General features: G+C 45.1%; 1 protein-coding gene across 1 annotated transcript; it reads right to left on the reverse strand.

The window, feature by feature from the left end:
* Positions 1-1488: 1488 nt before the first annotated feature.
* Positions 1489-27620, reverse strand: NPTX2 (neuronal pentraxin 2). The gene is made up of 5 exons (XM_083585295.1): positions 26899-27620; positions 22316-22532; positions 13746-13990; positions 10242-10421; positions 1489-6986 (listed from the first exon to the last, which is right to left on the reverse strand). The coding sequence occupies exons 1-5, from the start codon at positions 27331-27333 to the stop codon at positions 6759-6761; spliced, it is 1305 nt and encodes a 434-aa protein (XP_083441421.1). The 5' UTR covers positions 27334-27620; the 3' UTR covers positions 1489-6758.
* Positions 27621-27769: the final 149 nt, after the last annotated feature.

Raw genomic sequence — 27769 nt, forward strand, 5'->3', positions numbered from 1 at the left:
TTGAGTCTGGACTAAGAATTCTGAGCTCCTGTGTTCTGATTTGATACATGGTGTCCAATCACAGAAATTTCAGGATTTGGGCCTCTGCCATTGGCCCTTGAACTCTGAGTCGTGATTCGCAGCTTGGAAGTGTAGACAGCCAATCACGGGGGGAGTGGGAGTGGCACAGGCTTTCAGGAAGGTAGATAAGCAGTTGTTTTGCTCCTGTTTCCCAGTTGTGCAGTTCAATAAAGGTTTTTGCTGTTATCACTGTGTCTAGCCTCGTGGGAACCCACCTACACTTCCACAACAGGTTTTAAAAAAGCCATTCATTGTGTGTCATTCGTGGACTTAAAGCGCCAACAACACTGTCACAGAATGAGTGCCCCTTGCTTGAATTATTTCCCTTCCTGACCACAACTTCTGCTTCCTTTTCAGTTTCATCGGAATTCTCCATCGCCTTTCAGTGCCACTGCTATGAACTGCCTCAAAGTTCTTAAAAAAACAGGCAGTCTCTCCAGTCATACACATGGCCCTCTAAAATTTTGAATTTGTGCACATTCTTAAAAGGATGCATCACACATTGGACCAAGACCCACGTTCTTTTCAGCTGAGGAGCATTGGGGAGGTTTTGAGCAGGTCATTGTTATTAGCACTATCATTTTGCACAGGCAATAAAGGATGGAAAAATAGCTTCACAATACAGAAAGGTCTTTGTGTTGCCAATGCAAGGTCAGCCTAACATCTTAAAGGAGGGTAGCCAGCTTAGAACCTTCCAGATATTATGGACTCCAACTCCCACCAGCTTCAGCCAGTGTGGTCAGTTGTCAAGGATCATGGGATTTGTATTCCGAAACACCTAGGAATGCATTGGGTTGGCTACCTTGCTTAAGGCACAATCCTGTCGAAGTCGTGCACCTTCCAGCTGCATTTATTTGGGGGAGATTTAGAAACACATGCGTAAAACAGAGTTTAAGGAGTTTTGAAAGAAGGAGGGCTTAGGTGCATTTATGTGACTAGCTCATGTTCTCAATCTTCTCCATTTGCAAAGATAAGATTGGAGACGAGTGAAAAACCAACACGCGAACCTCGTGGCAGTGGAATCAGCTTTTCACAAAAGCACCAAGACATTTTAAATTTACAGTGCAAGTTTTTAATTTCCTCTTTTTTAAAAAAAAAGAAAAGAAAAGAACATTGTACTACGTATTAATGGAAATATGTAACTTTCTCCTACAAATGATACAGTCACTACACGAGAGCTTCGTACAATCCAAACATTTGAAAAATAATATATGATTTTTAAAATATATAAATTCCCTTCCTTCCCCTCCCTTTAAAATCCCCCTAAAATCAGAAAAGATTATCAGCTTTCTTTCCCCCCCGCCCCTGCCCCGATATGTCATGTAAGTACTCTTAGTGATGCAAGCCAAGCAGTCACCAAATGCAAAAAAAGGGGAGGAGAGCCACATCTACAAGGTATTGGGAAAAGAACACATTTGCTTTTTTAAAAAAAAAACACCACACATTTAAAGACAGTTCAGTGCTTACAGATATCATGATAGCGAACAAGAACTTAAAAGCAACACAGCAGATTTTTATTTTTTGTAAAGCACAAAGGACCATCACAGGAGATATTTCTTTTTTTAAAAAAATAACAGACAGTTGTTTTTTAATTGGGAGAGATGAAGAAAATAATAAACATTGTCCAAGAGGGATATGGAACCTGTGGCCCTTCGGGTTTTTGTTGAACTACAGCTCCCATAATCCCTTGGCCACGCTGGCTGGGGCTGATGGGAACTGGGAGTCCAACAGCATATAGAGGACAGCAAGCTCCCCATCCCTGCAGACAGGAAGTCCTCCTGCACAACTCCCATTGGAATGAATGGGCGGCATCTACTGAAGCACTACTGTGCCCATTCATTTCAATGGGACTTGCAGGTGAAGCGCCCAGTGAAGAGCCAATGTTTCTTTGCAAGTGTGGGGGGGGGGGAGAGAGAGACTAAAACAACATCCTTAACTTTGGCACATGCTTATGAAAGGCAAAGCAAAAGTACAATCCCCTTTGGGAATTCTCTTGGGTAGATATTTTAAAAGGAAATAAACAAATAAAAAATACCCAGAAGGTTAAGTATGGCTAAGAGTCAGTACCTAATAAAGATCAAGGGTCCTTACTCAGGTGTAGGGTATCGCCCAAAAAAAGAGGACAAGGAGGACACATATTTGCATAAGTTAATTCCAGTGTTCAGACAGAATTTAGAAATAATTAACTATAATCTGAATAAAAATATAATACATCTCAACATGGTGGGGTTAAGACATCTGCTCCCTCTGTGCTAACTGAGGATGGCCAACTTCAAAATCCCTCCTGTTCTTCTCTCTTGGGCTTTTTATCTTTGGACCAGACAGCCCTTCAAATAGAAGATGCCTTCAAACAGAGGACCACCCTCTGTACACGTAGGACACATGGTTTCCCAATAGCCAGAGGCCTCCCCTATCAATTGAATCATAGTGCCTTGGGGCTAATAAATGGGCAAGCAGCATCTCTGGGAACTTAGCCTTGGGAATAAGGTTGCCAACTGCTCAGGAAGAGCTCTGCTGACTCGGAACAAGGGTCCAAGTAATCCAGCACACCCTGCTTCCCCAAGTGCCTAGCTGGATGCCTTTGGGAAGCCCCAAAGCAGAGAATTAAGGGAGCAACGTGCATGAGAGGTGGGATTTCCCCCATGTCACCCAGTGGGAATTCCAACTCACATGCACTTGATAAAAAAAAAAACCCAACAGGGTTTCCAGACAAGCTCTCTCTAGAGGCACCTCCAACAGCAGTTTGATGTGCAGGCCCTAGTAGAGAGGATCACACACTCGTAGAATTATAGAATTTGGTGGGACTCGAGGGTCATCTAGTCTGACCCCCTGCGATGCAGGAATCCTGCTCACAACCAGCCCTGGGTGGGCTCAAACCACCAACCTTCTGATTAACAGCCAGACCCATGCTTCGAAAAGCTTCCCCTTATGCAGTGCAAGCTGCTGTGCAAGGCACAAGAGCAGCCCAGATCACTTTCTTCCGGTCAGTTGGCAACCCTGTTCAGAATCCCTGTGCATGCTACTCTGCGATGCGAGCGTGACGGATCAGGAATGAAGGAAGGCCTGGGTTCACTTCCATATAAATACCCAGCAAATGACTTCCAGTACATTCATCAGCCAATGAAGGATGTGAATACAATCAGAAAACTTTAGCCCCAGCAACAATTGAACTACCCTGGAGGAAAGGAAGACAGGGTTACATCTACCGGTAAGTAAACGACCCATTAAAATTAATGAGTCTGGGTTTGTCATGTCCATCAATTTCAACAGGTCTATTCCGTGTAGGGCTGCATACACAAATTTATCCCCTCAAAGAATTCTGGGCAATGTAGTTTATCCTTCAGAGTGTTACGATTCCCAGCAAACCTTAACAAACTACAGTGCCCAGAATTCTTTGCGGTGGTGGGAAATGTGCTTTGAATGAGCTTTAAAGGTACTGTATAGTGTGTACACAGCCTAGGACTAGTAGTGGATACAAGAAAGAAAGAGAGAGAGAGAGAGAGAGACCTTGGTCAGATCCCTTGCTGGCTAAACTGAACGCCATCAAAATTGCTAAAGTGGCAACTTTTATGTTTTGTTTTTCGTAAAGTCCTATTTACAATCAAGCAGTATATAAATTTGGTCAGATAAAATGAACAAATAAAAACACATGGCACGATCCATTTGAACAGCTCTCCTGCACAAGCCTCCACTGAAATGAATGAGCGGAAGGGCACCGCCAAGTTCTTGGCACAACTCCCATTCACAAAATCAGAGATTCGGGGGGAGGGGAAGGACCCTCAAAAGTAATCTTATCCAACCCCCTGTCCGATGCACAAAATCCTCTGCTGCAGCATCCTTGAAGATGGGCATCCAGCCTCTGCTTAAAAACCTCCAAGAAAGGAGAGTCCACCACCTTCCAAGGTTCATTTCAGAGGGGCTTACTCAGGAGTAGATCCAGGGTAGATGGTGCTGCTAACACCTTCCTGCGAGGCTGGAGTGAAATGGCATGCTGCAAAACTGACTCCTATACATTGTACCACATCACAAACACACACAAGAACAAAACCAAGAAAGGTGTTGCCCGTTTCTCAGCTGTACAGCAACACTTTTTGCAATGTAAATAGTGCATATCTTTTGCTTTTTAAGGGCCTGAATGATGCAATATTAAGACAAAGTTACCATAGCGTTTAAAAAGTGCTTTTTTTATTTAAAGGAAGGGCTAACAAAACACAGGGGCTGGAGTCTGAGGAAAGGGGAGGTCAGGATCCTATTAGCAAAGGTTTGGGCTCTCTCTGTGACTGGGTTTACTTAGAGATCCTAACTATTGCCTAAGGACTTTAGAACAACTGCAAATGATATACTCTGAAGAGGAAGCGTGAAAGGAGGGCTGCAACATGCCTCAAGATTCACAACCTGTCATAGCTATATTAGGATTTACTTCTAACCAGGGATGGTGGAGAAATCCAATTCAGTTTTCATCTGAAGCCAAACCTATTAAATTCGCACTTCCCAAACAATATAACTGAAATACAGCCGTCCTTTGGAATTTGCAGCTATTCGAATGTTGCAATAAGGTTCTCCAACCAATGTTTACAAAAATGCATCTATTAGGGAAAAGTGTGCACAAAAACAAATGCATTTTATTAGGAGGAATTGCTTGCAAAAAATGTGCACATTAATCAAAATTGCATACAAAAATGTGATTATTAGGAGAAATTTGCACTAAAATGCTGATGAATTTTCATGAGCATTTAAAAAAACACACAATTTCATGAACTGCTGCAGAATTCTGGTTCTCTTAAAGTAAGTTATCCACATTTTCAACAGCACTTTGCATTTTTTTTAAAGTCCTCATGAAAATCCACCATATTCCTCTTAATATACATGTTTGTATGCAACTATGTGCAACAGACATGTTTTTGCAAAGCAATCCCCCCTAATATAATGCATTTAAATATTGTTTTCAGTGATATGAATATTTTTATGCATACTTTAGCCTAGCAAATGCATTTTTGTACTTGGCTGGAGAATTTCCCTGCAGATCGTTTCTGAATGTGTGAATTAGCTTGGCTCCCCTTTAAGTGCAAATGGAACCAAATCTCTTCCCCCATCCCTAGTCGCAAAGGAGGACACTGACGTAAAGGTAGGATGAGCTCACAGGTCTGCTTCTTCCATTGGAAACCTGTCGACAGGGCAGTTTATGCATCAAAGTCCCAGTCCCAGACGCACTGAACCAGGGCAATAGACACATTTAATTTTACCCCTTCCTTGATATGATTCAGAAGTGCAGAAACAGAATATCATATTGCCCTTTGTGCTACAGACCACTTCAGGCTGCAGGCTGCATATGCCAGATGTTTGAATACTGCTAGTGTTTTAAAAAACCAACAACAATTTGCATGTGGAAATCTAAAGCAAAAGGAAGATCAACAAAAACCCATAACCCTGATAAACTGGATTTCTATTAGCATAAGCAGAGCCACTGGTCCATTTAGTCCAGCATCCTCTTCCCACGGTGGCAAACCAGATTACAAGAAGCCTCAAAATGGGACCCAAGTGCAACCTCTCTCCCCCCCATTTGGGGTCCCCCAACGACCAACATTCGGAGTCATCCTGCATCTATGACAGTGGTGGACAACACAACCACTGTGGCTAGTAGCCATCGATAGCCTTTTTCTCCATGACACAGTTTCATTCTCACATGACGGGATCCTCCAGAAATTTAGGACTCTGCCTACAGCCTGAAGTGGGCACGAAAAAGGAAATACAGGGCCTTGTGCTATTTCCATAGGGCCATTTAGAGAAACCTAGAGGGCCACAGGAAGTAATTCACCCCTGCTTTAAGGAACCTCCCCTTTCCCATTCTTCACTTCAGCCCAACAAGTGCTCCCAATTCCTCCATTTGGCTGTAAACACAGGGCTGGGCATTACAGGTTCAGTGGGAAACAGCATGAATCTATTGCGACGACCAAATTGCTTGTAAGTCCTTACATTTAACCCCTACGACGTTTGTGCTTTATTTGACACCATGTGCTGTTAGGAGGGGACGCATTCTGTCATTAAGCAGGGACAAAGTATTTGCACAGGACATGGGGTTTCTGCCAGAGGGGTAGAAGTAATCCGTGGATCCATGGCACTATCTACTGCTCAAGTCTGAGAGCTTGATGGTTTTGGAAATTCATGCCAGGAACCCATGCAGGTAACAGACAGAATTGGCCACGAACCTCTTCTGTGGGAGCTCCGCTGAGCAGAATCAAAGATGGACAGGTAGAGGGCATAACAGTGTACAGGTGCTTCCCAAACTTTCCCCTCTCCCCATGGACCATCTGAAAATTGCTGAGGGTCCTGGTGAACCACTTAAGGATTTTTCTGCCTGCTCTAGCAATTGCAGTGCACTGAGCTAGATGCTGTGTGATTGTTAATGGTGTTATTGCAGACATGTCATGGACCACCTGAATGAAGCTCATGGACCACTGGTGGCCTACAGACCAGTTTGGGACACCTTGTCTTGTACGCCACCTCCTGTTTAATTAAGGGAGGCTGATGCAAGCACTTGTGGAGAACTGTGCCTCTCATTGGTACCCTGGCAGTGAGTTTACTAAGGGGTAATTGAAATTAGCGCTAATGAAAGGAAGCGGATAGGGGCATCAGAGCATCAGACCTCACGAGAGATTGTCTTAAGAAAAACGGGGCACTTCAATGGGTTATGGTCATGGCTATAAATCGAGCAAACGCTCTTCGCACGTCTCTACGGGCCATTTCGCTGCACCCCCAAACACATCCACGTTGTTGTCAACCCAGGGGATGATGTTGCCCGGCATGTTGGTGGAGCAGTTAGCAATATTCATGATGTCTTCAGGCTTCAAGACTCTGTCCCATATATTGAACTGGCTCATCTCCCCAACGAAAGCTTGAGTTGCATCAAACCTTCCTCCAACAGTGTCCTTAAAGTGAATGAAAACCAAAGCTTGGATTAGTTCAAGACCATCCTTTAAAAAGATGGCCAAATCAGTATCTTTACATTTGCAAAAATGAGGGGAAAAAGAAACCAGTGCAGCTTACTTCTGCGTAGGCAGAAAGCTGCGGGCCTGGTTTTCTCGATTAGGAAGCTGTTCCGTGTCATGTCAAGCCACTGGTGCATCTAGATCAGTATTGACTATTTGACTGGTGGTGGAAGAACTGCAGAAGCCTTTCTCAGACTTACCTGGAGATGCTAGGAATTGAATCTAGGGCCATCTGCATGCAAATCCTAAATACCAAGAGTGGGAGGACCTGTGGCCTTCCATGTGTTGTTGGACTCCAACTCCCATCAGCCCCAGCTAGTATGGTCAAGGATGATGGGAGTTGTAGTCCAGCAACATCTTGAGGGACTCTGGTTTCCTATTTCTAGTATCTCCTCCAGTTGATCCTTAGGTCACACATAGAATCATAGAATTGTAGAGTTGGAAGGGACCCTAAAAATGCAACACAGCTTTTGGGAGGGGGACTGCACCCCAATAAACATAAATTGTTTATTGGAGATTTTCCTATGTAGAGGTGCCCCTCTATTGAGTTGAATGGGGCTTCATTAGTACAATGGAATCAGCACCCATGCAAGGGATGGTGAGCTCAGGAATGTGCAGGATGGTTTATTCACTGTGTTCAGCTACAACCATGAATCTTTTATTTGTGTGCCGCATGTGTGATATTGCCATTTGCAACATATTGAGACTGATGTACTCATATGTGAGGCCCTCGATAGCTCAGTCAGAAGAGCATGAGACTCTTAATATCAGGGTTGTGGGTTCGAGCCCCACGTTGGGTAAAATATTGATTTGTAACCATGACACTTTCTTGGTGGAAAGGTAAAATACACACGTAATAAATACGGTATGGTCGACAATATGTCAGAGATGTGTTAGGTTTTTTATGTTATACTACATTAGCAGGGGACGCAGGTGGCGCTGTGGGTTAAACCACAGAGCCTAGAACTTGCCGATCAGAAGGTCGGCGGTTCGAATCCCCGCGACGGGGTGAGCTCCCGTTGCTCGGTCCCTGCTCCTGCCAACCTAGCAGTTCGAAAGCATGTCAAAGTGCAAGTAGATAAATAGGTACCGCTCCGGCGGGAAGGTAAACGGCGTTTCCGTGCGCTGCTCTGGTTTGCCAGAAGCGGCTTAGTCATGCTGGCCACATGACCCGGAAGCTGTATGCCGGCTCCCTCGGCCAATAAAGCGAGATGAACGCCGCAACCCCTGAGTCGGCCACGACTGGACCTAATGGTCAGGGGTCCCTTTACCTTTACTTACATTAGCAGGAGGAGAGGAAGAGGTGGAGGAGGAGAATTAACCCCAGAAACATGGGAAGCTGCCTTATACTGAGCCCATATTGTCTACACTGACTGGCAGCTGCTCCCTGGGATTTCAGACGGGGTCTCTTCCTGGTGACACTAGGGATTTTAACCGGCAACTTTCTGCATACAATGCAGATGGCTCTACCCATGAGCTATGGATTTTCCCTGTAGAAGATGAAGAAGAGGGCCTTTCCTGTGGTGGCCCTGCATTCCTAGAATACCATCCCCAGGTTTGGTCCCTCCTCATTGGCCTTCAGGCAGGCCCCAAACACCTTGTTGAATGAACCATGGTACAGTGTTTTAATAACTTTTCTCTACTGCCGCTATTTTAAAGCTCGGGAGATGCTTTTGAATTTCAAATTTTAATGTGGTGTTTTATTGATTTGTTGTAAGCTGCCCCAGGGTATGGGCTTCAAAAAGCAGGCCAGAAATAACAAGACGGATCATGTTCCTTCGTGTTCAGAGGCAGCATGCAACTGAGTTGCAGTTGCTGGGCAGCAACGTCACAAAGGGCTACCGCTGTTGTGCACGGCTTATGGGATTCCCAGAAACATTTGCCTGGCAAGTGTGGGAAGCAAGATGCTAGGCTATAGAAAGATAACCGGCAGGAAAAGAGGAAGTAGAGTCTCAAGGGCCACAGATCAATGGTACGGCATCTGCCTTTGCATGCAGGAAGTCCCTGTTTCAAACACTGACAACTCTAGGTCAGGCTGGGAATGTGGAGAGCTGCTGCCAGTCCGTGTAGACAATACTGAGCTAGATGGGCCAATGATCTGACACAGTATGGGACAGCTCCCTACGTGTTCTTCCTCCCTCCCTTCCCCACCTTACCCTCTGCCATTCTGAAGATGAAAATCACACCCTCTGGGGATGTTTCTTTCCCCTTCTATATTGGTCTCTCCCATAGTTGGGTTTGCAAGATTGTGGGCAGAACCTGTATTTTAAAACGCTTTTTGTGCATAGCACTTAGTTGAACTGCTGTGTTTTTTTTAAGACAGGTGCATTCTTCTGCAACATGTCATTGAAGCAATAGCAGTGCATTACTGCCTGGATAGCTCAGTTGGTTAGAGCTTGCTGCTGATCATGGCAAGGTTGCAGATTCGATCCCCATATGGGACAGCTGCATGTTCCTGCATTGCAGGGGGTTGGACTAGATGATCCTCAGGGTCCCTTCCAGCTCTATAGCTCTACAATTTATACTAGTCGCATCATTCTGCTTTATTCGTTATCATGCAATGCTTCTGCATTATTGCCACACAGAAGGGCGCTCTTGCACTACAGAGCAACCAAAGCAGAACCAAAACACAACCCGGGGCATTTGTGGTATAAAAAGTTACTGGATTCCAACAGGGAGTTGCAGGACACACACTGATGGATGATGAAGCAGTGTGTCTGCCCCAAAGGTGCAAACGGTATTGAAAGTGAGATTGTTTATAACCACCCCGATACCATCATGGGTTGCACACAATGATACTTTACTCAGAGTAAACCCATTGAAAACCAATAGGTCTAAATTAGCCATGCTCATTGGTTTCAATTAATCTACACTGAGCAAGACTAATATTGGATACAACTCCATGAATGCACAATAAAAAAGGATATCTGCAGGTACCGCTCAGGCCACATTCAAACCATATGATACCACTTTAAACTTTAAAGAATTCTGGGAACTGTAGTTTCTTAAGTTGTTATGAGGCCTCCTATTCCCCTCACAGAGCTAAAACTCTCAAATACCCTTTTGAAGACTGATTGATCGCTGAAATACTCTGGGAACTATAGCTCTGGGAGAGGAATGGAGATGACAATTTCCTGTTGTTTTAATTTCTTGGAAGGAGGAAAAGGGGAGAAATAAGCACCTTGCATGACTCACCTGCTCCTGACCAAGGATCAGAACCCCTCCTGGCTTAATGGGGTGCCAAGGAGCTAAATTATCCCCCGTCCCAAGCTTCTCTCCATCCTGGAAAGCTTCCCACATTCCGTCCCTCGTGGTCCACGTCACACAGATGTGGTGCCATTTTCCATCGCTAATGAAGAGCGGGAGCTGGGCGACCTGTTGAAGATAATAAAGGTCATTGTGGATGTCTGGAGTGTTACGCCCAAAGGGTGCTGGCCTGTCCAGGGGAGGCTGGTCTGTGTGGGTGAATGGCATGTTGCATCACCAACCTCAGCCTGTCTTCAGCCAATCCTCGCTTGCCTGCCTTCTCACCTGCACCCAATCCAAGCGGAGGCCCTGCCTGCCAGCTCCCTCCTCTTTAGTCTCAGCATTGGCCCTTGTAGAAGTGAGGAGGAGGAGGATGGGGACAAAACTAGAATGAATTGGTTCTGCCAGTCACTGACTCTACCCACCATTGGCCTCTTTGATTTCCTCCCTGGGAGTCCCAATGGGCACCAGCCGCCATTGGCACAGACCACACTGATCCTGAGCCAGTCAGTGGCTGAAGCACTCTACAAAGAACAGACGGTAAGGTTGACCATTATACTCCTTTGCCTTCAGTAGCAGTAAAGCTCTGCTGGATCCTGCAACGTGTTTTAAGTTTTTACTCTGCTAACTATACACTGGAGTTCTGCTCTGGATCAATACTGATCGGGGTCGTCCCATAAAGCTGAGTGTTGGAAGATTCAGGGCAGGGGAAATAAAGTGCTTCTTCACACAGCACATATCCCAACTATGGAATTCTCCGACAAAAGCTGCAGCCAAGGGTCACCAACTAGGAAAGCTTTAAAGGGGAATTAGCCACATTCATAGAAAAGTCTGCCATAGCTACTAGTCATGATGGCTATGCGCTACTTGCAGTATCAGAAGCAGAAAAGCCACAACTCAGTGGCAGAGCATCGCAGAAGGTCCCAGGTTCAATCCATAATGGCATCTCTGGGTAGGTCTGGGGGAATTGCCCCACCTGAAACCCTGGAGAGCTGCTGCCAGTCTGTGTAGGCAATACTGAGCTAGATAGGCCAATGGTCTGATGAAGTGTAACGCAGATTCCTAGGCCACTGAACGCTGGGGATCATGAGTGGATGGGAGTGCTGTTGCGGTCAATCCTGCTTGTAGGTTTCCCATAGGCGTGTACTGGCCGCAGTGGGAACACGATGCTAGACTAGATGAGCTGTTGGTCTGATGAAGAAATACAGTGGTACCTCAGGTTAAGAACTTAATTCATTCTGGAGGTCCAACCTGAAACTGTTTTTCACCTGAGGTACCACTTTAGCTAATGGGGCCTCCCGCTGCTGCTGCCACCACCACGTGATTTCTGTTCTCATCCTGAGGTAAAGTTCTTAACCCAAGGTACTATTTCTGGGTTAGCGGAGTCTGTAACCTGAAGCGTATGTAACCTGAAGTGTCTGTAACCCTAGGTACCACTGTAATCTTCTCAGCTATTTTGTGTTGGAAAGTGAAAAGGCCTGACATACAGTCTGTCAAAAAAACTCTTGTCCTCGGTTCCATAAATACAGTGGCACCTAGGGTTACAGACGCTTCAGGTTACAGACTTCGCTAACCCAGAAATAGTACCTCATGTTAAGAACTTTGCTTCAGGATGAGAACAGAAATGGCGGTGGGGGCGGCGTGGTGGGGGCAGCGCAGCGGCGGGAGGCCCCATTAGCTAAAGTGGTACCTCAGGTTAAGAACAGTTTTAGGTTAAGAACGGACCTCCAGAACGAATTAAGTTCTTAACCTGAGGTACCACTGTATTTAGTTGGAGATTCCAACCAAACATCAGGAAGAACTTTCTGGCAGTAAGGGCTGTTTGATAGTGGAATGAACTTCCCTGGGAGATCGTGGACTCTCCTTCCTTGGAGATTTTTAAGCAGAGGTTGGATGGCCATTGGTCGTGGATGCTTTAGCTGAGATTCCTGCATTGCAGGGGGTGGACTAGATGACACATGGGGTCCCTTCCAATAATTCTACAATTCCTTCTATCTATCTATCTGGAATCATTGTAGCTCCCCAGTGGTAACAGCAATATCCTCTGAACAGGCTTAAATACATTTTCCTTTAGAATTGCCTAGTAGAATTGATTTTTGTACCTGGATGCTGATGAAGCCCTGTGTGCATATATTATGAACTGTGGCAAATTCCGAATGATGCACATGTCTCTTAGCAACCTCTTATAACGCTCCCAGGGATTCGATGTTTATGAGACTACCACAATGCATCTGAACAGAACAACAGGCCTTTTCCGCTCCCCTCCCCAGCTACACACAAACACATTTCTCCTTCTGACAGAGCCTTATTTTGACCACATTTGTAATAGGTCAGTTGCTGACTTGATTAATTGTTACGTGACTTACAGTCTAATTTTAAAGCGGCCAAGCCAACGAGCCACACTCTGGTGAAAGGAGTTTCTACCGGCAAAGTAATTCAAGAACTGCAGCTTTACAACCTGATCAATCAACTGGGCGAACTTGCAGCAGTGCAAGTCTGGGAGCCTCATCCTTCCCTTTGAAAGCAAGTAAAAGTCATGTGGCCTCCCACATCTTCACTTTGCAAAACAATACGCAGAATGAAACACAGCCATCTTTCAAAATTCACCTTTCTTTGCAGTGGAGTTCTGCAGACAAGTAATGGGTACCCAATGAACATTGGTGAAAATAATGTGCAAAAATGTGCTATATTAGCAGAATTTGCTTTGCATAAATGTGTGCATTAGGCAATATTGCGTACAAATAATGTCCCTATGAGGAGATATTTGCACTAAAATGCAAATGAATTTCCACGAGGATTTTTATTTTTATTTTATGCAAACTGATGTAAAGGTGTTGAGAACTTAAGATTGGGTAAAAAACGAGAAAGCGGTTGGCTCATCTCTACTTGGAACCAGGTCCCATTCAGTTCAATGGTACTTGCTAGGGAGCGAGTGTGCACAGAATTGCTGTTCCAGGAGCCATGTACCAAGACACTCCATTTGCCTGTTTATGGTTTTAACAAGAGTGGGGCTCAAATGCATTGACCCTCCAGACTGAATGAAGAATTGCCCTACTATTTCAGCAGGGCAGGATAAAACTCTGCTACATCTTATAGTGCAGCAGAGCTTAATCCTTGAACATTTCACTATTGCACAGCAGGAATTCTTTCTTTTTCCTGCCTTGGCTGGTGGAAAGAAATGGGATTCTCAAAAGGAAGAAGAAGAAGAGTTTGGATTTCATATTCCGCTTTATCACTACCCTAAGGAGTCTCAAAGCAGCTTTCTTTCCCTTTCTCCCCCACAACAAACACTCTGTGAGGTGCGTGAGACTTCACAGAAGTGTGACGGGCCCAAGGTCACCCAGCAGCTGCATGTGGAGGAGCGGGGAATCAAACTCGGTTCACCAGATTACGAGTCCACCGCTCTCAACCACTACACCACACTGGCTCACTGGAAGGTAAGTCTTTCCTCACCTTGTCATTAATGAGCAGCTCAATGGGGTTGTTCCCCCACTCGATCAGCACCACTTCATTAGCTTGCCCAGGGACAGCGTAGGAGAAGGGTGTCCCTATTCCCGGAGAGGCACTCGACTTCAGCCACAAGCACACAGTGAAGGCATACAGCTCAGGCAACGTCTTCTTGATCTTCCCATACAAGTAGTTGGTGCGGAGAGGGAGGGAGACTTTAAATTCATCCGGCGATTTGAAGGCGCTGGTACCTACACCCAAAGGACACAAGGTTACCCATGTAAATTGCAGGGAGGTCGCTCAAATAAAGAAGCTGATTCATTGCACAGGTTTTACCTGGTTAATCAATCAATCAAATTTGCATAAAACTAATGCTAGACCTCTGAAAGCAAACGAAGAAGCGTGCTTTTTTTATCCCTGCACAGAAAGTTTCCCCCCTGAAATATTAAGTGTCTAAAATAAAAACATAAAATATATCTATTTTATGGATCTTCATGACGTAAGTGACAGGAGAAAGTGCCTCTTCAGTGGTGACGCCTGTATTTTAAAGTTTGAATGGGATCATTTTATTGTGTAGTTTGATTGTGGATGTTTATACTTTAATGCTTGTGGAATTGCTTTTTGTACTTGAACACTGTTTAAGAAGCCTTTTTCTGGCAATAAGATTTATATAAATTAATAACAGGATGAACAACAACAATAAGTGCTGGATTTTAAAGGGACTCTGAAAACCCACTTACATGGTACCTCGGGTTAAGTACTTAATTCGTTCCGGAGGTCCGTTCTTAACCTGAAACTGTTCTTAACCTGAAGCACCACTTTAGCTAATGGGGCCTCCTGCTGCCGCCGCGCAGGGGTCCAGTTCACTGTCCCTCATACCTTGTGGGGGGGCCGGACTATATTTTTTTTTGGGGGGGGGAATGAACAAATTCCTATGCCCCACAAATAACCCAGAGATGCATTTTAAATAAAAGCACACATTCTACTCATGTAAAAACACTAGGCAGGCCCCACAAATAACCCAGAGATGCATTTTAAATAAAAGGACACATTCTACTCATGTAAAAACACGCTGATTCCCAGACCATCGGCTGGCCGGATTTAGAAGGTGATTGGGCCAGATCCGGGCCTTAATTTGCCTACTCATGCTGTAAAGTGTAATATTTTGTTGTGAGTTCCACATGTCTATCTGAAAATAGATAGCAGGTATCACAGAATAGCCTTGTTTAGTGGGACAGGGGCACCATGCTAGCTCCCCAGAAGAGGGGTGTGTGAGTCAGCGGGGAGGTTGATGCAGTGCAAACACAACAGCAGAGCCAATCTAGCATTCCTGCAAGTGTGTTTGCACTGTAGCAACCTCTCCACTGCCTTGCCTCCGTCCCTCCTGGGTAAGCAACAGCAACTCACCTGCCAGGAAGCTAACACAATGGCTCAGTCTCACCCAGAGAGCAGCTTCTGGTGGACAGCAGCATTTAATGCAATCTCCTCTGAAGATTATTGGGTGTCATGCCACAGGTGCTGAAAAGATATCCCTTGCCTGAGTCTCTAAAGCAAACTTCGCAGACTGTAGGCTGTCTGGGTCAGGATTGGAAATATAGGAAGCTGCCTTGTACCAGTTCTGACAATTTTATCCATCTAACTGGGTGTTACATACTCTGACTGGCAGTGGCCCCTATGGTCTCAGGCAGCTTGCTCCTTTTAATTAGAAATACTGGGGATTGAACACAAGACCCTCTGCAGAGTATGTGTTCTGCCACTGGGCAATGGTATCTTCATTTAATTAGACGTTCTGATTCTGTGCTTACCAATGAATGGCTGCCTTCTTTTTAATTAAAAAAACATCACTATGCGTTTTATTCCTTCCTTCCTGTGTGGCATATATATATATATATATATTGGCAAGCACATTCATTTGCAATGAAACAGAACACAAAGCCTTTGATTTCTATGGAGCAGACTTTGCCGTAAATGTGTTTTTTAGACTGAGGATATAGGTAACTTACATCAAGACTGCATGTGGCAATTTCCGGCAGATCTCGACATTACCTGTCCCAGATGGTTTGCTTTTAAAGAAATCTAGCAGGTCAGCTTTTTTCAAATAGCTTTTGACTGCTTTTAAAGACCTGGGGATTTGATTTGCAGCAGTGATCCTGCAGCTTTCTCAGACTCATTTTCCCTTTAAGTGTATTTGGTTCCAAGTTCTGCAGCAGCCTGCTTGCCTCTGAAAGCTCTTTCTATGAATGCATCGCCACCCTATTAAGAGGTTAAAACCCATCTGTGAACAGCACGTGTCCCTGGGGAGAAGATGAACATTTTCATTCCATGCTGCCTTTCACCTTGGATGAAAGGTTCTGTTAATTTTTTATCAACGTGTCCATCTTTCATCCTGATTCCAGACATGTTTACTCAGGTTCAAGCTGGATGCAGGTTTACTCAGGTTCAATGCTGGTCCTGCACCCATATAAAGGGTCAGTGTGATTTAGAGGTTTAAGAAGGCATGGGAAATCCATGACTCTCCAGATGGGGCTAGACTCCAGTTCCCATCAGCCCCAGCCACCATGACCAATGGTCCAGCTACCATCTTCCAGGCTAGCCTACCTAACAAGATTGTTGTGAGGATAAATGGGGCAAGTGGGAAAGAACCATGTATAATGACTTAAGATTTGGGGAGCAAAGGTGGAGTATTTAAATATAATGCAATGTAAATATTAACCATTGCAATTATATGCAATATATAATTATCATTTATTGCATTTATCAGTTGCTCATACAAAAGAAAAAGTCTAAAAGCTATTTGACGAAACACAGCACCTAAAAATGCTTTAAAACCAGAAAAAAATTAAAACAATGAGCACTACAAAATACACAAAGCACTCGCCCAGTAACATTTTAATAAGGGCAAGTCCACTAAAATATGACCACTACCATAGGACACAACTTAATTACCAAAGGCCTAAGCAAAATAAGTCTTGGTGCCTAAAGATGAACAAGGATGGAGCCAGGTGCCTCTTTCTGGTGAAAGCATTCCAGAAATAGGATGGAGCCCCACTTAAAAAGCCAATTTTTGTGTAGCCACCCTCTGTCCCTCCCTCAGGGGGCACATGGAAAAGTGGCTCTGCTGAAGGCTACAGAGTCTGGGCTGGTTCATATGGGGGCAAAAGGTTCCCCTCACTTGTTTTATACCAGGCATCCCCAAACTTGGCCCTCCAGATGTTTTGGGACTACAATTCCCATCATCCCTGACCACTGGTCCTGTTAGCTAGCAACGATGTGATTTGTAGTCCCAAAACAACTGGAGGGCCAAGTTTGGGGGTGCCTGCTTTATACAACCTGGGGACACAATCCAAATCCCTGGCCTAGATATTGTCCCGTTTGCTCTTACAATGGAACCTTGCACACACAAAGAAACGCACTGTATTGGAATCCAAGCCAACACACATTTGGTTCCCAAGTGATCACCCATCAGATCAGACCTGCTTAGCTTCAGCAAGGTTGTGGGACTGACAGGTTATCAAACCATACCCTGGGACCAAATCTGAGACAGAAACAGGCTGAACCACCTTAGTCTGTCGCCGCTACATCTAATTTCAGTCTCAGGAGTTGAGTCTTTTTTTTCATTCCACAGACACTCATTTCCAACAGTGTGTTTGGGACTTCATCCTGAGAAGATGTCTCCCATTCCCCAAGACCATAAGAGGAGCTGAACTGACTCTCACAAAAGGCCCATCCATCTATTCCAGCATTCTATTCCCTCGGTGGCCGACCAAATTTATTTGTTTGATTTACATCTCTTCCAGTGGGAGGACACAGCATGAATTAAAACAAATACAATCAGTGTTTTAAAACACACAACAAGTGTCAATTTAAAAAAAACAAAAACTAGTAAGTAACCATACAGTGGTACCTTGGTTTGCAAACAGCCTAGTTTACGACCATTTCGGATTATGATCAATTTGTGAATTATTTTTTTTTATTACGACCCGTTTTTTAAGATTACAAACAATTTTGGGGGGATTACGACCCATTTTTTCGGAAGCCCCATTGGCGAAAGTGCGCCTTGGGTTACAACCTGTTTTGGTTTATGGACAGACCTCCGGAACGGATTATGGTCGTAAACCAAGGTACCACTGTATTAAAAAAGAGCACTACAAACCCTTAAAAACATTGAAAAGCACACACACGCCCAAAGTAGAATATCCAGCCCTAGAAGACCCTAACAAAACAGCCAGTTAGTGGCCAAAGACCTGTCTGAGCAAACAAATCTTTTGTCTACCAGTGAAAGGGAAGCACAGAGGGGGCCAGCCTAGCCTCTTGTAGAAGGGAGTTCCACAATCTGGGAGCAGCCACCAAGAAGGCCCTGTCTCATGTCCTCGCGAAACATGCCTGCGAAGGTGGTGGGACCAAAAGAATGGCCTTTAGGAAAGCATTGAATTGCATTTGGGAAGGTTGCAAAGCAGAACAGGAGCACAGCAGCCTTCTCTCGTCCTATCACTAGACTTCCTATATCTCCAAAACATCCCTGTAACTAGCCCATCATGGCAAAAAAACTAAGCGACCCAAAATGAAGATTCCCCTGCTTTTGCTCAACAACAATAACGAACAACAAAAAAGAGAAACCAGAGGTGCTTATGTGGTCTGGAGATTTATTTTAAGGAACGTTTGCACCCTTTCCCCATAAGAGTAATGGCATGCCCAGATATGTGGAACCTGGCTCCTGCAAAAGCTGAGGCTTAACCTTCATAAAATGCATCCCTTGGCACAATTCGGAGGTGCAATCATTAATTTGCCTGAACAAGCCTTGATCCAGACTTGCTTAACACTATAAATATCATTTAAAGAGAATCTATATTTAAACAATTCACACACTCTTGCTCTGTAAAAACAGGGGGAAAAGGAAAGGAAAAATGATTATGCAGACAGTTTCGTGTTATTCCTCCCTTGCCATGTGTGCTTGAAATTTAAATACACAAACTCTAGCCAAGCGTGCTGTTTCCCAGTAATTAAATCTAAGGATCTGATTAAATGATTAGGATTAAGAGTGTCCCCCAGTGGCTCCAGGAGTAATCCACAGTAAAGGTTGTGCATTTGAGACAGGACATGCTTGCCCCAAGGTCTGTGGAGTGAACAGAAGTGACATTCAGCAATTAATTAAAAGCAAAAGAGAAAAGGGAAGTTTGTCTCATTTCACAGCTTGCTCAAAGGCAAAGAAGAAGCCTTTACAGGTAGGGTAAGTGCCTCTCTCTTACTCTGTCTACCAATTAAACTAACTGATAGGAGGTTCAGGACAAACAAAATGCAGTACTCCTTCACACAACACTTAAAGTTAGACTGCAATGCTGCAAACAATAAGCCCTGCTGAATCCAATGGGACTTGCTTCTGTGCATTACATGGAGTTATGCTATAGCTTATGGAACTCATTGCTACAGGATGGTGGTGATGGCCACCCGCTGAGATGGCTCTGAAAGGGAATTAGACAAATTCATGGAGGAGAGGTCTATCAGTGGCTATTAGTCATGATATTTATATGCATTCTCCAGGTTCAGAGACTGTAAACCACTGAATACCGGAGCCAAAATCACAGAGGGCTATTGTCCTCATGCCCTGATTTTGGGTTTCCTTGGAGGTATCTGGTTGGCCACTACGGGAAACAGACTCAAACAATGGAAGCTGGTCCACTTACGGTGAATGGGACAATGCCCCATCTACCTCAGCCTGACCTCAGCCAGCCACCACCAGCCTTCTTGCATACAATCAGTCAGTGGGTGGCTCTGCCTGTCACTGGCTCTGGAAGCGCCCGCTATTGGTCTCCTTGCCATCCGCCCCAGCAGTCCCAATCAGCACCAGCCACCACCATTACATCCGCAATTTCTCAAACTTGGGTCCCCAGCTGTTGTTGGACTACAACTCCCATAATCCCTAGCTAGCAGGACCAGTGGTCAGGGATGGTGGGAGTTGTAATCCAACAACAGCTGGGGATCCAGGTTTGAGAAACGCTGGACTAGATGGACTGCTAGCCTGATCCACAAGGCCTCTTCTTGCTCTGTGTGCTGGGTGGACTGAAGGAACTCTATTGCCAGAAATGGACCGTGCAGGATTGAAGCCACTTCTTCCTTGCTCGACATCATCCCTTTGAGATTATGAGAACTGATTCCATATAGTGATGGAGACATGGCAGTAGCCTCCAAATAGCCACAGGACCGCCATGCAAAGATGGAACAGACTTCTTATCTGTTGCTCTGGAGAGCAGGGCTAGAACCAAGTGGCAGTTGTCAATTGGAGGGAAGGAAGCAAGATTAAGCCGAACATCGGGAGAGGCTTCCTAATAGCCGGAGCTTTTTGACAGCAGGAGGCGGTGGGCTCTCCTTCACTGGGTGTGTTTAAGGAGGGGGGCTGTACAACCATCCGTCAGGAATATATCAGCTGCATCCTGCATTGCAGATTCTGCACTGAACAAGAGGGGGTGCTACATAAACGTAGGAATACAGTGGTACCTCGGGTTAAGTACTTAATTCGTTCCGGAGGTCCAATCTTAACCTAAAACTGTTCTTAACCTGAAGCACCACTTTAGCTAATGGGGCCTTCAACTGCTGCTGCGCCGCAGGAGCACGATTTCTGTTCTCATCCTGAAGCAAAGTTCTTAACCTGAAGCACTATTTCTGGGTTAGCAGAGTCTGTAACCTGAAGCATATGTAACCTGAAGCGTATGTAACCCGAGGTACCACTGTATAAGAAAAGCCCTATCTGATCAGGCCATTGGCCAACTAACCCAGCATCCGGTTCTAACCAGTACTGGATTTACGTATAAGCTAAACAAGCTATAGCTTAGGGCCCCACTCGCTTGGGGGCCCCCAAAAAAATTAAAAGAAAAAAAACCTGGATGTACATTTCCAAAATATAAGACAAAAAACAAATAAAATAAAACCTACATACAGCAACAGTGTTTTGTGTTGTGTAGGCTCCTATGATGCAAGTAATGGGCCCTGCCTGCTAGCCTGCTCCCTAAAATATCACTGGTTTGCTCATTTCTATATATAGGGTGCCTACATTCTGAATGGATTGGTTGCATGGCAACACGGGCAAATGGCTTTAGATGCCTATTAGGTCCATAAATTACCATACAGCATATATTCAACACAAAAAGTAGCAACAATTTGTTGTTGACAAAGGACAGCTGGACATATAAAGGGCCCCATTACCTTCAGTAGCTTAGGGCCTCATGAAACCTAAATCTGGCCCTGGTTCTAACAGTGGCCAACTACAGTGGAGGTACTGCACATCCATCGTCCAAATGTGTGTATAAGTCTGCACTCAGGATGCCCTTATTCTGTTATTTATTTATTCAGCTTAGATTCAGACCAATGCAGTAACGGCTGTCCCCATCCACTACCAGCAATACAAGTTGCTCCAGGCATCACTGCACCCTAAATCAATACATAGGACTTATCAGCTGCATCCTGCATTGCAGATTCTGCACTGAACAAGAGGGGCTGCTACATAAACGTAGGAATACAGTGGTACCTCGGGTTCAGTACTTAATTCGTTCCGGAGGTCCAATCTTAACCTAAAACTGTTCTTAACCTGAAGCACCACTTTAGCTAATGGGGCCTTCAACTGCTGCTGCGCCGCAGGAGCACGATTTCTGTTCTCATCCTGAAGCAAAGTTCTTAACCTGAAGCACTATTTCTGGGTTAGCAGAGTCTGTAACCTGAAGCATATGTAACCTGAAGCGTATGTAACCCGAGGTACCACTGTATAAGAAAAGCCCTATCTGATCAGGCCATTGGCCAACTAACCCAGCATCCGGTTCTAACCAGTACTGGATTTACGTATAAGCTAAACAAGCTATAGCTTAGGGCCCCACTCGCTTGGGGGCCCCCAAAAAAATTAAAAGAAAAAAAACCTGGATGTACATTTCCAAAATATAAGACAAAAAACAAATAAAATAAAACCTACATACAGCAACAGTGTTTTGTGTTGTGTAGGCTCCTATGATGCAAGTAATGGGCCCTGCCTGCTAGCCTGCTCCCTAAAATATCACTGGTTTGCTCATTTCTATATATAGGGTGCCTACATTCTGAATGGATTGGTTGCATGGCAACACGGGCAAATGGCTTTAGATGCCTATTAGGTCCATAAATTACCATACAGCATATATTCAACACAAAAAGTAGCAACAATTTGTTGTTGACAAAGGACAGCTGGACATATAAAGGGCCCCATTACCTTCAGTAGCTTAGGGCCTCATGAAACCTAAATCTGGCCCTGGTTCTAACAGTGGCCAACTACAGTGGAGGTACTGCACATCCATCGTCCAAATGTGTGTATAAGTCTGCACTCAGGATGCCCTTATTCTGTTATTTATTTATTCAGCTTAGATTCAGACCAATGCAGTAACGGCTGTCCCCATCCACTACCAGCAATACAAGTTGCTCCAGGCATCACTGCACCCTAAATCAATACATAGGACTTGAGTGTTGCAGGACATCTGAGCTCCTGCTGAGTCAACAAGTCAAACAAAAATAAATCCATGCTGGAATATACGAAAAGGAGGATGTAAATTAGGCATCATTAGTACCTCTTTCTAGTTCAGAAACCCTTTCAAGAAGTGCGTTCAATGCTGCCTCTGTCCTTTGCCGATGGGTGGAAGTCTCATTATGAAGCAGGGATTTCTCGTTCTCCAGGTCTGCCACTTTGCTTAAAAGCTGGCGCTCTAAATCTCCCAGCCTCCTCTGAAGCATCTCTCGGAGATCGTGAGGCAGGGCTGTATAGGACACGTTCGCTCGGAGCTGATGCTATAAAGGAGAGGGGACAAGGGGGAAACAAAACAAAACGCCACAATTCTCATTCATTAAACTTAACGAGACACTAATACTATATTATCTTCTCATATGCCCCAGGGCAGCTGGAAGTCAAGCATATGCAGCAAAAATTGAGCTTCTGAGTTCATATATCTCACTGTATGGGAAACCATGTGTGCAGATGGGAGACGTGTGTACATTTCTCCTCTGTGATCTAACAGCTGGGGATGTATATGCAGAACCCAGTAAACCGCCGTCTCTTTAAAAAGCTGGATTTCCACAGATCAGCCTTTCAGGGCAAGAAGGAAGAGAGCAGCAGGATTCAATTCATCTAATAGCTGATTAACAGTATCTCAGGGGAGTCATTCCCATTAATTTCAAGGAGTCTACTATGAGTAGGAATAGCATTGGATACAACACTGTTAATATTCAAATAAGCATGATTAGGAACACAGCCTTATTTTAAATTCCAATTTATAATGCAGCAATAGTTCATGTTTGAAAAATACATCTCCTTTAAAAAAAAACTAGCTGTGAGGGTGGGGAGATGAGCTATGTCATAAATAAAACAGGCATTGCAAAACAATGAATTAAAGCAGTCCACACTAGCATCCCCAACAGCCAGACCTTACAGATCTCATTCTAACAACTGTAGAGCGTTGCTGGAATAAACAAAGTTTTAGCCTTCTTTTAGGAAAGCAGAAATGGAGGGTCTTGGCGAGTCAATGATACCCTGCAAAGATGGAGCAATGCTAGAAATGACCTGGCTTTATGCTCTACAAGAGCAATTCAGCAATCAATACGGAGATCAGCTGTGGGAAAAGGACTTCTGGAAGTATAGCTGCTGGCTGCAGCTGCTGGAAGCCGAAAACATCTGGAGGCAGTGTTAAAAACTCAGATATATAAGCTAGGAGCCAATTGGCTCCTTAAACCTGGGTTTTCTAAAACAGAATGCCTAGTTGCCATTTTGGGGCCAGATGGCTTGAAAGTCATATTTTTCAAAACAACTTTTTGGTTCCTAAAATTCATTCCGATTTTGCAGATAAAATATAATGGATTGACTTCTACAGGCTGTGTTGCTAGTGTGTGCCAAGGATCCCTAGGCATGCACCTCCAGAGAGTAGAGACATCAGGTGCCGTCCTGGTGCCCCAAGCATCTTCACATGGTCGCAAGTGGCCGATAGCCAGGTACCAAATGCACCCAGCGCCTGGCTAATTTCGAATGCTATAGGAGGGCATCCTATTGGCTACCACTGGGTCAAACCAACACTTTCAGTTATGCCCAGAAGTCAACTTTTTTTACTTACAAATGGATGGTTGATAACTCTTAAGCCGCTCCATTCTACAGAAAGTGACGTCACTTCTATGCAGGTATGTTTGGGGGGGAATGTGTGACTTTGGTGGCATGCAATAGCTCTCACAGGGGGATTAGCTGCCAGATTTAACATTTCCTTGCATGAACAATTGTTAAATGCTTATGACACATGCGACAGAGATCTCACGCCAATCTAGACATGTGATTTTGGGGAATGCAGATAAATTTGTGTAAATTGTCAATGAATGGCTAACTCTTTGAATCCTTTTACTGTAGCGTTCATGAGGGTGCCTTTGAACTGTGCAATAAAAGCATTGCTGCTAGCCATTTTATTTACATTTTTATAGGCCTGATGTTACTGAGTTCATCCATCCTTATGTTTATTCAATGTCATGGTCAAAAAGAAGAAGAAATGAAATGAAACAGAGGGATACCTGTGACCTCTGGGCCACAGGTTGCCTCACTGTGTCCCACAGGTAATCAAACAAAGCATCTAGCATTTCCGAAGGTGCTGCACCTTGCTGATAACGTTCCTTTCCAAAGAGGAAGGGGAAAAACTTGTCCTTAAGAGTTATATCCTTGATATTTGATTACTATGAGACTTCCTCATTATACATTGACAGCACTTCAAGCAAATGTAAGAGCTGCTTCAAACACTGAATTCTGCATTGATTACAAAAAGCTTTCAACCATGTCCTTCAAAATGACAGCTGGATTGGGAGAAGAGATATATTCTGCATTAATATTTAAGCATCAGCGACCACTGGGCTGAAAAATAATAATATCTAAAATATCTAAAATATTAATAAAAATATCTAAAATACTGTCTCATTCATTCCAATGGTCTTTGTAGCAGGTTGTATAGTTAAACTGTTGAGAAGATGGACCGGCACTTAACACTTAAAACAAAATAAAAACCCTCATGTTCTTACATGGCACCATATGCCAAGGACACATTATCTAGGATGTCAACGTTACACTGCAACCTCTTAAGCAACTATGTTCTTAGCCGAGGCTGAGATTAAGAAAAAGAAATGAAAAGCACCAGGGCAGGGAAATAAAACCCACAAATCTCCTCTCAATCCATTTTATTGGTAAACACACACAGAACATCTATACCTTCTTGTGCTTCCATTGGGGGAAATGGCACCTCATAAACACCAGTTCTGTAGTTTGTACTTGTTGCAATCAGTTTTCACAAAATCTGCACCAGGGCTCAGAACAAGCATCGCCTTGCCAGGAGCTGGTGAATATTTTATTTCTTTGGATTTCTAATAAATTGACCAATTCCGGATCTCACTTCCCCATCATATTCTCCCTCTTATGCCTGGATTAAAGTATAGCTTCTCTGCTTAATGTGATAATAAAGTTCCCCTTTTATAAAAGAGAAGTTCAAGAAAGTGATTTACATAAAACCTGAGCAGCCTTTCTTTAAAGATGACTTTAAAGAATGAGACGATGAGACGATGACTAAGAGTTTCTGGGAAATGAAGCCTGTTTATTGCAGTGTCCCAGAAGGTTGAAACTTCACTAATTGCTCCCCTGATAATCTACGACGTATATATTTAGCGGGTGACAACAATCCCCTAAGGAGAGATGCACCTTCAGCTGCCTAGAAGATGAAACTATAGGTTACATATGTCGAATGGCTAAGAAAATGGCAAAAAAGAAGACAGGCGGGTACAAATATGGAGTTCTTCCCCAAAAAATGACCTGGTATTTGAACTTGGAACAGCACCATACTATAGAATGGACCAGACACATAGACTATGAATGAAGATGTTTCACACAATTCTTTAGATATGGACAGCAATAGACTATTTTTAAGAAAATGAAGGTTGCAAAGCTGCTATAATGGGATCTGAGCACTTCTTGATAGGGGATAATATCAAATCCTGTCCCTCGACACTACAGCTACTCAGAAGAATGTGTAGGTTATTTATGCAGCAGTATAAGAATAGCACTGCTGGATCAAGCTCAACATTTTGCACTGGCCAACCAGCCGCCTCTGGCAAGCCTACAAACAGGGCAAAAGGGCTGTTGCCATGCTCAGCTGTTGCCTCCTTCAGCAACTGGTATTGAGAGGTACAGTCCCCCTACACATGGAGGCTCCATTTAGCCATCATGCTAGTATAGTATAGTGGTTAGAGTCTGGGGTATAGATTGAGGAGATTTGGGTTCAAATCTCAGCCCCAAGGCTTTGTGGGTGACCTTGGAAACCAGTCAATGTATTTCAGCCTATGACTGTCACACAAGGATAAAGAAAGCGGGAGGCATGAAGACGAGCAGAAGCAAAGTGAAAGAGCATCTGTTTTGCATGCACAATTTCCAGAATCTCCAGACAGGTCTGAGAGAGACTCCCTCCATCTGAAACCCTGGAAAGCCACTGCCAGTCAGTGCAGACAGACTGAACTAGCTAGACTAATGGTCTACCTCAGTATAGGGCAGCTTCCCGTGTTCCTATATACATATCGCCTTCAACGCTGTGGAAGAAGGGTTAGAGCTGAACTCAATGATACTTACAATGCAATGCCTACTTTAAAAAAGTAAATTCCAGTGTGCCCTGAAGTGCTTGCTCCCTAGTAAGGCTAGCTTTTAGGATTGCAGCATAAGTCTAACTTGCCTCCTTTCCACACCAGTAGCCAATTTTCAGCATCCTGGACACACAAAAGGTGGTTTTATCCCTATTAGGACTCCCTAAGAGTGAAGTTTCAAAGGCAAAGTGACTTTCTCACCTTCAAACCAAACACTAGCTACCTGGCATCAGTTACCCACAAGGATACCGCTCTCTTTTCCAAAAAGAGATGGAAGCACCACAAACAGCCCCCACCCCGCACCTAGCTACCACCTGTCAATCACCCCCAACGGAGTGCGCTCGCTTCCCGGGACGAGAGGCCAAATTGCAGCACCACAGACAGCTCCCGCTCGGCACAGAGCCCTCCCCGCTATCCATTACCGCCAACTGGCTGCCGTCCCTGCTTGGCGAAGTCGGCGGTTAACTTTCAGCACCGCGGACAGCTCCGCTCTCTCTCCCTCCGTCCTCACCTCCAGATTCTCCAGGCGATCCTTGAGCGTCTGCATGGTGCGGCTGAGCTGGTCGATGATCTTGGCGGGGTCGCGGGGCAAGTCACCCATGGTGTCCTTGCCTTTGCCGAACTCCTTCCTCCACGTGCCCGCTTTGCCGTCGGGGGTCTCGCAGCGGCCGAGCTTGGCGGTCAGCTCGCGGATGGCCTCCCTCTGGTTCCCGATGGTCTCCTTCTGCTGCAGGATCGTCTCCCGCAGCTGCAGCACGGTGGCCTTCAGCTCCTCCTCGGGGGGCAGCCCGCCCCCTTGCATGGGGATGGGGGGCAGCGGGCAGCCCGGGTTGGCGGCGTCCAGAGGCAGCGAGGTGCACACGAAGCGGCTCCCCGGGGGGCTCTCCTGGGCGCCCGCTGCCCCCCACGCGGAGAAAGCCAGCCCCGCTAAGACAGGCAGCAGCATGCCGGCCGGTGGGGTGGGGTGGGGTGGGTGGGGGGCGCTAACTTACTGCGGGAGGGACCGGCTCAGCATGGGGTTGCGGGGAAGAGGCTGCCAGACCCGGGAAAGCCCCTGGGGTGGTGTTTCCAAACGGCTTGCCGTCGGGAAGCGCCCAGCGAGCGTCTCTCCGCGTGGGGAAGCACTTTTCTTCGCAGGAGAAGAAAGTGCGGAGCGGAAAAAAAAGCTTGCAACGCTCAGCAGCAATTCGTTGCAAGAGACAGCAAACTAAGATTGCGCCGGCGAAGCGGCTCGCGCGCTCTTAAAAGGCTGAGCCGGGTAAGCTGCGAGGAGGGAGGGGGCGTGGGAGAGCCGGGCAAAGGGAGCGCGCGCCGTGGCGGCCTCTCGCTCTGATTGGTCGGTCGGTTCGGAAGCCCGCGTGACGCCTTCTCGGCTCTTGACC

Source organism: Podarcis filfolensis, assembly GCF_964270895.1.
Source record: "Podarcis filfolensis genome assembly, chromosome: 14".
NCBI lineage: Eukaryota > Metazoa > Chordata > Lepidosauria > Squamata > Lacertidae > Podarcis > Podarcis filfolensis.